The sequence below is a fragment of the Panulirus ornatus genome, chromosome 55, assembly GCF_036320965.1.
Source record: "Panulirus ornatus isolate Po-2019 chromosome 55, ASM3632096v1, whole genome shotgun sequence".
NCBI classification, from domain to species: domain Eukaryota; kingdom Metazoa; phylum Arthropoda; class Malacostraca; order Decapoda; family Palinuridae; genus Panulirus; species Panulirus ornatus.
In genome coordinates this window covers 34569601-34583038 of record NC_092278.1, presented here as the reverse complement: position 1 = coordinate 34583038, position 13438 = coordinate 34569601, and the positions used below count along the sequence as shown (strand labels likewise).

Below are 13438 nucleotides of genomic sequence, written 5' to 3'. Positions count from 1 at the left end.
GTGATGAACGCAGCGCAGGTGGTGGTGGTGGTGGTAGTGAGAGAGCGTAGCGTACACCAAAACCAGCAGCACATGACCAGCAGCGGCTGATTCTCGCTGTGGCTTACACAAGACCACCCACCCACCGATGGCGGTGTTGCGCCAGAGGTCGTGTTGCTCATGTGGGCTTTGGTCGTCGACCCCCACATGGGCCAGGGGGATTATTACTGCCCTCATTATTTTTGATTAACTTTGATCGTCTTAATTTTAGGTTTGTTTCTCTCATACGAGACGTTGTGCCTGATTGTCATTGGTAACATTGCTAGATTTTTGAAGCTTGGTTATAGGAGCTGGGGATCGTTTTCCTATTCGGGGAAATGGGCAAATAGTTTTGTAGACTCGAGTTATAGAGACAGCGAGTGTATGTTATATATATATATATATATATATATATATATATATATATATATATATATATATATATATATATATATATATATATGATATTCCTATGAGTCCACGGGGAAAATGAAACACGAAAAGTTTCCAAGTGCACTTTCGTGTAATAATCGCATCATCAGGGGAGACAATCACATGTTTCCCAAATGGCGTCCTAGCTTCGTCTCTTCGATGTATATCAATTGACTGTTATATTTCTCTCTTGTGTCTCCCCTGATGATGTGATTATTACACGAAAGTGCACTTAGTGGTGGTCTCCCCTGATGATGTGATTATTACACGAAAGTGCACTTGGGAACTTTTCGTGTTTCATTTTCCCCGTGGACTCATAGGAATATCTTGATCACGTGCAAAATTGTGATCCTTTCCAATATATATATATATATATATATATATATATATATATATATATATATATATATATATATATATATATATATATAATATGTATTGTTTGTCTTTTTTTTTTTTTTTTTTTTTTTTTTTTTTTTTTTTTTTCATACTATTCGCTATTTCCCGCAATAGCGAGGTAGCGTTAAGAACAGAGGACTGGGCCTTTGAGGGAATATCCTCACCTGGACCTCTCCTCTGTTCCTTCTTTTGGAAAAAAAAAAAAACATGTTTGTCTTTTATCTTGTTTTTAAAAGTTTTGAGATCTGTGGCTTTTTTTCTCGCCGCGTGGAGTAACTAGAAAAAATGCAGAGAAGAGGATACAAGATCATTCTCCTACCCTGCTACACCGCCTTTGAAATGTATCCCATGATATACTGGTCGTCCTGATTCTCTCAATTCATCACTTGCACCCGACAGTTTGGGAAGCAGTTACAGCACCATTCCCGCTACCGTCACCACGTGCCTCATGAGATCCCTCGTCCCTGAGTTTCAGGTCGACACCGTAGCAGTACCGAACCCCCGTCCGAGCTTGCACACACCTTAACAAGGAAAAGCCAGACCTCAAGTCATTGTGAACATCATCAGTAGTCAGTAGACGTACCACCCTAGTGTTTTTATAGACTTCCTGTCTACGTTATGTGAAAATTTCTTTTGACAAGTTTGGCCTTTGGCTGCTTTTTATTATATTACGTTTATTATTATTATTATTATTATTATTATTATTATTATTATTATTATTATTATTATTATCATTATTGTTATTATTAATCCTATTCAGCAGAATTTTGCAATACAGAACCTAATTTATATTTGATGTGGTTTTTCCCCACTAACATGAAAATGGCGCATGTGACGGCCTGCGGTCACACAGCAGCCAATGTGATGGTAGTTCCTGAGGTGGGCCGTAGTGTTGTGGATGTTTGATGGGGGGGTTTTGATGGCCTTCCTCCCTTCGCTAACCTACATTCCCCTTGGGTTGCCTGGCGCTATGCCCTCCTCTTGTGTTAGAGCAAGTGACGGGGTGCTAGCATACGGCAAGAGGCGTCCGCCTGGTGTGTGAAATTGTTACTCTGTGGTGTGGTCATGGCCCTTCATGGGGCCATAACCCATGATGTGGTCATAACCCATGGCGCGACCAAGCCCCCATAGAGTGATGGAAGTCCCCCGAGGGCACCATAACTTCCCCTTGCGTGGCCACGACTTGCGATGTGATCCCAAATCTTTTTGAGGTCACACGGGTCCCTTGTGAGAGCAGTGCCCCTCCCTCTGTGACAACATCCGCTGATGTGTGATTAAGGCGGCCTCTGGCATCACGGGCGTCTGTGTGTGTGTGTGTGTGTGTGTGTGTGTGTGTGTGTGTGTGTGATCATGGCCCCTTGAGTGATCATGACCGTTAGTGGGATCACGTCTCCGGCCAGCTAGCCGCGCGCCCCGGTCACGTCCGGGAAAGTGGACGCCCGCGGGAGAGTCAACACTATAACGGGTTATAGTGCTTCGTGTTTCAGTTGAACTATTTATCATCATTAAATGATATTGTAATTACTTATGTTCCTCCTGCTCCTTTTCTTCTTCTTCCTCCTCCTCCTCCTCCCTCCAACTCCTCCTCTTCCTGATCTTATAATTCGTATAATGATAATAATAATAATAATAATAATAATGATAATGATAATAATAATAATAATAATAATAATAATAATAATAATAAAAATGATAGTGATAATAATAATAATAATAATAATAATAATAATAATAATAGTAATATGGAGTTGTAGTTATTGAATCGTGGGAGCAGAACACACGCCAACGTGCCTCCCCCACTCCCACGTTATCCTCGTAAGTTGGATGGTACTAAATAGATTGACATCCACGTTTGATCTCCTGGTAGGGACCATCGATCGCGCCCCACGTGTATTTCTTTGGCCCAGTAAACACAGTATTGCAGACAATGGCATTATATTATTTTTTGTTCGAATTTGTTGTGACATTACATGGTACGGAAGGAGACATTTGCCCCAAGATGTACTACATGGCCTCACTGGGTGATGCTTGTAGACCTGACACTTTAAAGGTTTGAAGATTTTAAGAAAAAGGGATGACGAAATCAGGAAGAGGGTTGGATAGCTTCGCTGTTTCAAGGGAGGGAAGGAGGGAGGAGGGAGGAGGAGGAGGAGTATGCCATAATGATCGAGCGTGTTCTGTTATATCTGTAATATGCCAGTGGTTGTAAGATGCAGTTTTCAAATTGCCCCGTTACGGAAGTCCAGACCATTAGGGAGATCTTGATTATATATATATATATATATATATATATATATATATATATATATATATATATATATATATATATATATATATATTATTGCTGTGGGTTAGTTTTTTCTTTTTATTTTACTGTTGAAGAACGTCTGCACCTCGATTATGTTGTGTATATGTGTGTGTGTGTGTGTGTGTGTGTGTGTGTGTGTGTCTTAGTATGATGTGTTGGTGACATCTGGTGTTGCGAGTGATACATTCGTTGTGAATTGATTTTGATTCTCTCTCTCTCTCTCTCTCTCTCTCTCTCTCTCTCTCTCTCTCTCTCTCTCTCTCTCTCTCTCTCTCTCTCTCTCTCTCTCTCGTCTTCTGTTGCCTTTTGATTTGAGGCACATTTGTTGGAACAGAAAGTTTCTTGTTTTATAGCTTGATTAGTCGCCCATTACTATCTTTGGATGATGATAAACAGCCCCTTTGTTTTAAGTGGAATGTCCACCTCGAAAGTGGTGCACCCACCTTGTTTCAAGTGAAAAATCCACCTCGAAAGTGGTGCACCCACCTGGTTTCAAGTGAAAAATCCACCTCGAAAGCGGTGCACCCACCATCCATCAAGTGAAAAATCCACCTCGAAAGTGGTCCACCCACCTTTTTCAAGTAGAATGTCCACCTCGAAAGCGGTGCACCCGCGTTGCCTGATGTGAAATTCCCTCCTGGAAAGTGTTGCTCTCGCATGTCAAGTGACCTCCTGGAAAACCGTGCATCCACACTGTCTCGCGTGAAATGTATGTCCACCTCGAAAGTGGTTGACCCACCTCGTCTCATGTGAAGTGACCACCTCGAAAATGGTTGACCCACACTGTCTCATGTAAAGTGACCACCTCGAAAGTGGTGCACCCACCATGTCTCATGTGAAGTGGCCACCTCAAAAGTGGTGCACCCACCATGTCTCATGTGAAGTGACCACCTCGAAAGTGGTTGACCCACCTTGTCTCATGTGAAGTGACCACCTCAAAAGTGGTTGACCCACACTGTCTCATGTGATGTGGCCACCTCAGAAGTGGTGCATCCACCATGGGTCATGTGAAGTGGCCACCTCGATGCATACCCACGTTTTCTCGTGTGAAATTTATGTCCACTTTGGAAGTCTTCCACCCACATTGTCTCACATGAAGCTTGGTGTCCACCTCCGAACTGGTGGCTTGAAGTCCACAGTTGGGAAGTGTGTGTGTGCGACCGACCGGCCGGGGTTGAGGTTTCTGTAAGAACCCCGCAGCGCCGCCGCCAGCGCTCCGGGTTGAACACGGAGTTCTTCTGCCGATGGTTGACGCCCAGCCGCCGATGGTGATGATGATGATGGTTCGTGCCCCTGAACGAGGGTTGAAGTAACGCCTTGTTTTTTTACTTACGGTGGTGACTTGACGTACTTTATTCGCCGTCGTATGAGGGATCTTAGCGCCCAGATATCTGATGTTTTCTTTGAAGTGTTGCGTCTTATTCTTGTCGGATTTAAGAGCCTCTTATGTAGGATTTGTTAATCCTTATCCATATAGCTTTGTATGGTAAGAATTCCCTTTTTTTGGGGGGGGAGGGGTGGGTTGACGATACGGCATTTACCTCCTCTTTTAAGTGATTTATCATGACAGCTGTTTCGTATGTGGGTCGTTGGGTCTTGGCTGGTTGGGAGGAAGGATATTAGCAGCTGGGCACATCACGGCGTTATCCCATAGGGGAATCCCGTGATTTTAAAGGCCCACCATATCCGTGACCCCCCCTGGTGTATGTATATATATAGTGTGTGTGTGTCCTCGTTTTCGCTGGGGAGGGAAGCCGCTCACCCCTATAGTGGTGTAACTTATTCATGGTGCTGGGTGATGTGTTGCTGCCCCATATGGGTCGATCTTCTGCCTGTCTTCTGACGTGGGAATACTGCGCCACTTCTGCTCTTGTGGGTCTTTTGAGAGAGAGAGAGAGAGAGAGAGAGAGAGAGAGAGAGAGAGAGAGAGAGAGAGAGAGAGAGAGAGAGAGGTTGCTTTGCGTTTTGATTGAAGATAAGGCCAGTCTCGCATGGGGGACCTTATATATATATATATATATATATATATATATATATATATATATATATATATATATATATATATATATATATATGTATTAAATTGAGTCGAATGCTGTACATCTGAATGAGGTTGGAGTGCCAGGTGCCCCCTTGAACCATTCACCGTACACGTCCCGTCCTCCGTCACACAGCACGTTGCCTCAACACTGCATGATGTCTAGTGTCTGTCGACATTTTTTTTTTTTTGCACGTGTTACGCCGAATGTCCGAACGCGACAGATGCTTCTTCAAACGTGACTCCGGCAGGCTCCCGTCTGTGTCTTGCGTCCGGGGATTCATGACGCGCTTGTCTGCTGCACTGTTTCTTTTTAGATATTTTAGGTTGCTGCTTTTGCTCTTAAGACCGTTTCTTCTACTGTTACTACTGTTACTGTTGTTCATACTGTTGTTAATACCACTGCCGTTGTTGTTTACTGCTAATGTTGCTGCTCCCGCTGCAGGTGTTCATCTCGCTACTTCCCTGGAGCGTATGACTCCTTCCTTACTGTGGTAAGTCTCAGTTACGTAGGATTATCTTGCCCTCCGCCGGGGGGAGGAGCAGGAGCGCGCCATCGCCACAAAGGCAGTGTCGCGCCCTTGAAGATCGTTGTCTTCACCCACAGGTAGAGAATCAGTACGATGATGCTTTTTCCCGCGGAGGGCATTACCGTCCGTGCTGGCGAGGTCGACACATGACACGCCTAAGGTGTGTGCTTTCCGTGCCACACCATCCTCTCTCATGCGCCACCCTCCCTGCTAATCCTTTTACATATGGCCTGCCGTCTGAGCCATCTGGTTCTATGTCACACCAACGTTCCGTGTTTTCCCCATTCTCTCTGGCTTACTGGCCTTTCTGCCCCGTGCTCTGTGATCCACCGTCCGTGTCATTCCATTCTCTGTGGCCCACCGTTCGTTGCTTTCCCATTTTTTTTTCTGCGGCTCTTCGTCCCCGTCGCCATACCCCGTAGGCCACAGTCATTGTTGTCTTGTGTTTAGTGGGCCCCACCAACCACTGTGTCATGCTCTATCCCAGCGTGTCTGGTGGGTTTTATGGTCCGCCGTCCGTGTTGTCATGCAACATGAACCCCTCTGTCCGTATCTTACTGCATGACCCACAGTTGCTGCTGTGCTTCGTGTTCCACTGTCCTTTTTCTTGCGTCTTCCCATTGGCCGACCGTCCTTGATCTCATGCGCAGGGGGGGACCCCACTTTCCCATGGCGTTAAAAGCGCGTGGTCCGTCGTCTGTTCTGCATACTCCACTGTCCGTGCTCCGCGACCCCGTCGTACGTGCTTTTGTGACCCGCGCGTCCGCGCTCCATTTTCCGCTGTGTGCGCTTCCGTGCTCCGTGTTCATAACTCGTGTTCTGCACCGCACCGTTTGTTGTAAGTGCTCCAGTGTACGTGATCCATTGCCAGCGAGTAGTGAGGTTTGCGGACCATTGTGTGTGTGTGTGTGTGTGTGTATATATATATATATATATATATATATATATATATATATATATATATATATATATATATACACACACACACACACACACACACACACACACACACACACACACACACACACACACACACTATTCGCCATTTCCCGCGTTAGCGAGGTAGCGTTGATAACAGAGGACTGGGCCTTTGAGGGAATATCCTCACCTGGCCCCCTTCTCTGTTCCTTCTTTTGGAAAACTAGGAAAAAAAAAACCGAGAGGGGAGGATTTCCAGGCCCCCCCCCCCCCCCGCTCCCTTCCCTTTTAGTCGCCTTCTACAACACGCAGGGAATACGTGGGAAGTATTCTTTCTCCCCTATCCCCAGGGATGATATATATATATATATATATATATATATATATATATATATATATATATATATATATATATATATATATATATATATATATATATATTTTTTTTTTTTTTTGTCGCTGTCTCCCGCGTTTGCGAGGTAGCGCAAGGAAACAGATGAAAGAAATGGCCCAACCCACCCCCATACACATGTATATACATACGTCCACACACGCAAATATACATACCTACACAGCTTTCCATGGTTTACCCCAGACGCTTCACATGCCCTGATTCAATCCACTGACAGCACGTCAACCCCGGTATACCACATCGATCCAATTCACTCTATTCCTTGCCCTCCTTTCACCCTCCTGCATGTTCAAGCCCCGATCACACAAAATCTTTTTCACTCCATCTTTCCACCTCCAATTTGGTCTCCCACTTCTCCTCGTTCCCTCCACCTCTGACACATATATCCTCTTGGTCAATCTTTCCTCACTCATTCTCTCCATGTGCCCAAACCATTTCAAAACACCCTCTTCTGCTCTCTCAACCACGCTCTTTTTATTTCCACACATCTCTCTTACCCTTACGTTACTTACTCGATCAGACCACCTCAAACCACACATTGTCCTCAAACATCTCATTTCCAGCACATCCATCCTCCTGCGCACAACTCTATCCATAGCCCACGCCTCGCAACCATACAACATTGTTGGAACCACTATTCCTTCAAACATACCCATTTTTGCTTTCCGAGATAATGTTCTCGACTTCCACACATTCTTCAAGGCTCCCAGGATTTTCGCCCCCCTCCCCCACCCCATGATCCACCTCCGCTTCCACGGTTCCATCCGCTGCCAGATCCACTCCCAGATATCTAAAACACTTTACTTCCTCCAGTTTTTCTCCATTAAAACTTACCTTCCAATTGACTTGACCCTCAACCCTACTGTACCTAACAACCTTGCTCTTATTCACATTTACTCTCATCTTTCTTCTTTCACACACTTTACCAAACTCAGTCACCAGCTTCTGCAATTTCTCACATGAATCAGCCACCAGCGCTGTATCACCACCGAACAACAACTGACTCACTTCCCAAGCTCTCCCACCCACAACAGACTTCATACTTGCCCCCCCCCCCAAAAAAAAAAAAAAAAAAAAAAAAAAAAAAATCTTGCATTCACCTCCCCAACAACCCCATCCCCAAACAACCAAAATGCAAAATAAAGAAAAGAAGAACACCCACAGATGTGTCCCGGGAAAGGGAGGTCAGCGGAAATGTTATCTTCCGTGTGATTAGATTTGTGGGAGGGGGGGCTTCTGATTTACCTTATCAGTCCGTGCAACACCCTCAACCCTCCCCTCCCCTTTCTTGAGCACGACGGTAACGGAGGGTGGTATGCGATCAGAGGTTCATGGGGTGAGCTGGGGTGGGGTCATAGGTGAGAGGGGTGGGGATTGTGGGGAGGAGAAGTCAAAGGTCAGGTGGCCATCATCCCCCAAGGGGTCGAACCATCGCGCACGCTGGGGGTTAAGGTCACGCGCTAGCAGCGAGTGCTGCGTCATGAGGCGCGGGTTGACAACTGTCACTTACCGGTACAGATCCACGAGCTCGTTGAGAGAGAGAGAGAGAGAGAGAGAGAGAGAGAGAGAGAGAGAGAGAGAGAGAGAGAGAGAGAGAGAGAGAGAGAGAGAGAGAGAGAGAGAGAGAATTGTGGGATTCGATCCCACGGCCTTGACTTTGGCGGCTTGTGGGCTCAGCCTGTCGTTGTTATTAAGTCTGTCCAACTTCCAGAGCGCTAAGGGTTTAATGGTAATGGTGTTGCGTCGTCAAACTTTTCCATGTTTACGCTGGTAGTGTGCAAGCGACGTGGAGACCTACTAGCGTGTGAGTTCGTGGCTTCTCAGAAAGGGCGTGCGTGCTGATCCAGCTGCTTGCTCTTCTGTGCATTTGGAGAGGCCTAGGTCGAGGGGTGTTTGTGAGAGTACAAACTGGCCTAAAGGTGGGGGGGGGGGGGGTCCTCACTTGTGCTTACAATACAGCTGTGAGTGTGTGTGTGTGTGTGTGTGTGTGTGTGTGTTTGTGTGTGTGTGTGTGTGTGTTTGTGTGTGTGTGTGTGTGTGTGTGTTTGTGTGTACCATTTATCTGTCTATCTATCTGTCTGTGTATAGGTTGCCAGAGGAGGATATGTTGCACTGTGTAATGTATGTGTGTATGTATGGTGTCACTTTAAGGTTAGTAGGTAGATGGTGGGGGTCCTGGTGGTAAGGGGGGGGGATTCTGGTGGTGGTGGCGGAAGGGGGGGGGGTTGTGGGTGCCCTGGTCGGCCCTGGTCGGCGAGCTCACTCTGGCTCCAGCCACCGTAGCGGCAGGTCGCGTCACGTGGTCGGTGCGCGCGCGCGTACACCTGTACACACACCTGCCCGCTCCCGCACCTCCTCACCTCCCGCAGTGTGGAGGCACCGTGGCGCGGGTGTGCTCACCCCCCGTGGATTACCTCAAGTGTGGTGAACGTGCCAAGTGAAGGGAGTTTAAGTGTGGTTGTGCGTCAAGTGTGGTGGCCCAGGATCACCCGTGCTCTTCAGCGTCATGGAAATCCTCATCTTGGAAAAGAAATATGAGTAATGTGTACGTGTTTTCATCGAGCAGTTCCGTTGGTCTGTGTTTCTCGTTGTGTGATGTGTTGCGAGCCCAACCACCAAGTGAGTGGACTGGAAAAAAAAAAGAGAAAGAAAAATGGTGGTTGCACAGAGGAGTGCCATTAGACATCGCATCTCCCGTGTTCTAAACCCGGGGAAGGGACAGGCGTGTCCCCTCCTCGGGAGCCGAGCTGCCTCCTGTTGTGGTTGACTGGGTGGGAGGCTAAGACAACAGGAGCCTCACCTCCTCCTGGCCAACAGTGGCGTCCTGCAGGGAGGTCTTACTTTGATGTGATGGCCCGTCAGGAGTGCCTCCTGCAGCTGTTGCTTCCTCACGTCCTCCGCCCCACACTCGTACCTCAGTATTAATATGTACTTTATATATATATATATATATATATATATATATATATATATATATATATATATATATATATATATATATATATATATATATATGTATGTATATAATCACAGGTGTATGTTTACCGTTGTGTAAGAACTCGCTTCATTATCCTGTGTGGGGGAGAGGGAGGTAGTGTGGTAGGGGAGATCGGGGTACCTCAAAAAAAAAAGAGGTTTACCCTGTTGACATTAAGCTGTGTTAAGCTGGCTGCCACGGTCACGGGACACTGTTTCTCTGAACCTACGTAGACTGGACGTCTGTGTGTGTGTGTGTGTGTGTGTGTGCGTGCGGGTACCCAGCTCGCACACGTGAAAGTTTTCTTATTCTCGAGTGTTTGTTTGTAAGGAGACAAGTGGTGTAGAGGTAAGTGTTCTCCTTGCATGAAAGAGTGTGGCTACTTGTGGTGTCGTTACAGCCCCCGCCCTGGGCCAGGAGGTGCGATCCTTGAGCACGACTTGCCGACGATTGGGCTCAACGGTTATGATCCTGGAGCACGACCGGACTATCCTCGAGCACGGCCGGTCTGTCCTCGAGCACCACGGGACGATCCTCGAGCACGACGGTTACGATCCTCGAGCACGACCGGACTATCCTCGAGCACGGCCGGTCTGTTCTCGAGCACCACGGGACGATCCTCGAGCACGACGGTTACGATCCTGGAGCACAACGGAGGGTAGAACCAACCTTTGGTGTGGTGACCAGGGTTAAGGTCAGGTCAAAGACCAGACCTTCATACCCAAGGCTCGTCGTACCGTCGTGTTCGGGGGAGGTGTTGAAAGCCAAGCAAAAAGCCGAGAGCGACTCACGAAGGTGGATGAGCAGTGCCTTGGGTGACGTCCTGGTGGGGAGTTGGGGCGACCGTGGTGCTGGGGGAGACCAGTGGTTTTGGGAAAGGAGCGAACCGTGATACTGGGGAGCTAAGGTGACCCGTGGCACGAGGAGGATAAGGGTGGACGTGGTCCCAAGGAGGTGTGTGTGTGTGTGTGTGTGTGTGTGTGTGTGTGTGTGTGTGTGTGTGTGGACGGGTGAGCCTTCGGGACAAGCCTAGCCTCAGGGCCACTCACCTGGCTCACAAGTGAACTAGATACAGAGAGAGAGAGAGAGAGAGAGAGAGAGAGAGAGAGAGAGAGAGAGAGAGAGAGAGAGAGAGAGAACTACCCCCTAGTACCTACGACGATATTGCATTGTGACATGGCTTTAGAGAACGAGTGATTGAGAGTGACCGAGTGCGTCACGTAAAGGTTTTGTATCAGTTGTAGCCAGAGTTGTAATGGAGTCCAGTCTCTGGGACGAATCCATCTTAACCACCACTGTGGGAGGGGGTAGAGAACTAGTCCAGACTGTGGGAAGAGGTGGGGAACTCGTCCTGACTGTGGGAGACGGGGTGGGGGAACCGACCCGACTGTGGGAAGGAGTGGGGGAATTGATCCTGATGGAGGGAGCGCGTTGGTAAACTAGCCACCTACTGTGGGGAGTGGGAAAGAGGGAGTGGAGGATGGAGTAACCACAAATGAATGAGCGAACAAACTACCACTATTACAGTTTATGAGGCCGGGAGGTGGGGGAGCACCTCGTTGTATGCTAATTACTGGACTTCCTTCCTTCCTTCCTCCCGTGGTGTTGGCGTGGCGCCACCCAGGCTAATCGAATTACCCTGGGTTGGGCCGCTACAACGAGGCCAGTGTGTATGTGCCTCCCATTACAACGAGGGCTTTCCCGGCGGTCCCCCTGTTGTCATATAGGCACGGGAGGTTTTTGTCAAGGGCTGCGTCAGCTGATTAGTTTGTGAACGCTCTTCCCCTTGTATTGTTATTATTATTATTGATCACCCGGCGGTGTAGTTATGGTTGTTAGCTGTGGGACCTGAGTGCAAGAGAACGGAAGAGGGCAGACTAGTTTGAAGGATTTATTAATGCCGGAGGACAGTGTGTGACCGTGCAAGGAATGATAATGTAAGAGACGTGTGAGAGTAAGCGGACTGTGACTGGGAGAGCTGACCCGGATGTGCTGAAATGGTTTGGCCATACGGAGAGGATGAGTGAAGAGAGTTTGACGAGGAGGATATACCTACGTATGTCGGAAGTGGAGGGAGCATGGGAGAGGGGAGGCTTTGAGGGAGATCTGAGGTTAGAGTGGAAGAGGCTTTTTGAGTTATCGGGGCCTGGACGTTCAGGAGGGCGTGAGGCGTGCATGGGATGGAACGAATTGGAGCGATGTGGTACACGGAGGGCAACGTGCTGTCAGTGGGCTGCCCCACGGAAGGGTCTGTGAAGGCCTGCCTGTGGATAGGGAATTGTGGTTTCGTTGCATCATGCCTGATGGAGCAGGGTCTTTTCTGTTCCTGATATTGCTTAGCTGTCTCGGAAACCTATTTATTTATATTTAGTATCATCATTATTTTTATTATTATTATTATTATTATTATTATTATTATTATTATTATTATTATTGAGCGTTTCTTTTCTTCTGTCTGTTTTTCTTATCGAGGTAATCCTGTTTTCTGCGAGTTTCGGTGATGAAGGTTAACAGGGCTGGGGCAGCGTGCGCTGTTGTAATGGTTGCTTGGGTGAGTCATTACTGGTGTTGTAATGTGACCCGTGTATGTACCACACCACCTCCACCACCACCACCACCCTGCCTTCTGAACCCACTTGTACTTGGTTTCAGCACATGTCTGTACCTGGGTCATGCACTAGTCTGTACCTGGGTCATGCACTAGTCTGTACCTGGGTCATGCACTAGTCTGTACCTGGGTCATGCACTAGTCTGTACTTGGCCTCAGCACCTGTTTGTACTTTGCTTCAGCACCTGTCTGTACCTGGGTAATGCACTAGTCTGTACTTTGCTTCAGCTCCTGTCTGTACCTGTCATGCACTAGTTTGTACTTGGGGGCTACACCAGCCTGTACATGGGTCATACACTAGTCTGTACTTGGGTCATGCACCGGCCTGTACCTGAGTTATGCACTGGTCTTTACTTGGCTCCAACACCTGCCTGTACCTGGGTCATGCACTAGTCTGTACCTGGTTACTTCCCTTACCTGCACCTGACAGCTTCACCTACCTGTTCTTGGCACCTGCCCCGCCTGTACCTAGCTGGTGCACCGGCCTGTACCTGGTGCCACCTCTCACCTTTACCTGGGACCCACCAGACCATACATCGACCACCCTCACCAGCACTACATCACCACAAATCCGTACCACACACACCACCATTACCGCCACCAGATTAGTCCCCCAAACGGTATGATAAACTGCATCAGTGTCTGTTTTTCACCTGTTAAGCTGTCAGCACTTATCCACTCAAGCTTCCACCCCCCGTGGACTTTAAAGCTTGAGCATCATGCGAACGTTAAGCTGAAGCCTCTCGCCTCTGGCTGTAAGGCTGTACACATCCAGTGATGTAGTGAGGCGCCGTGCAT

The 13438-nt window shown here is 47.7% G+C and overlaps 1 protein-coding gene across 2 annotated transcripts in view; it reads left to right on the top strand.

Moving 5' to 3' along the window:
* siz (Brefeldin-resistant Arf-GEF family protein schizo) overlaps positions 1 to 13438 on the top strand; it is a 578443-nt gene that overhangs the window by 32836 nt on the left and 532169 nt on the right. Inside the window, exon 1 of one of the 2 annotated variants that reach the window (XM_071693385.1) lies at positions 9326 to 9600. The exons of the other annotated variant lie outside the window; for it this stretch is intronic. Coding sequence (XP_071549486.1) covers positions 9597 to 9600 — 4 coding nt within the window. The 5' untranslated portion in view covers positions 9326 to 9596. Of the gene's footprint in view, positions 1 to 9325; positions 9601 to 13438 lie in introns of those variants that run through there. 2 annotated transcript variants of the gene reach the window in all.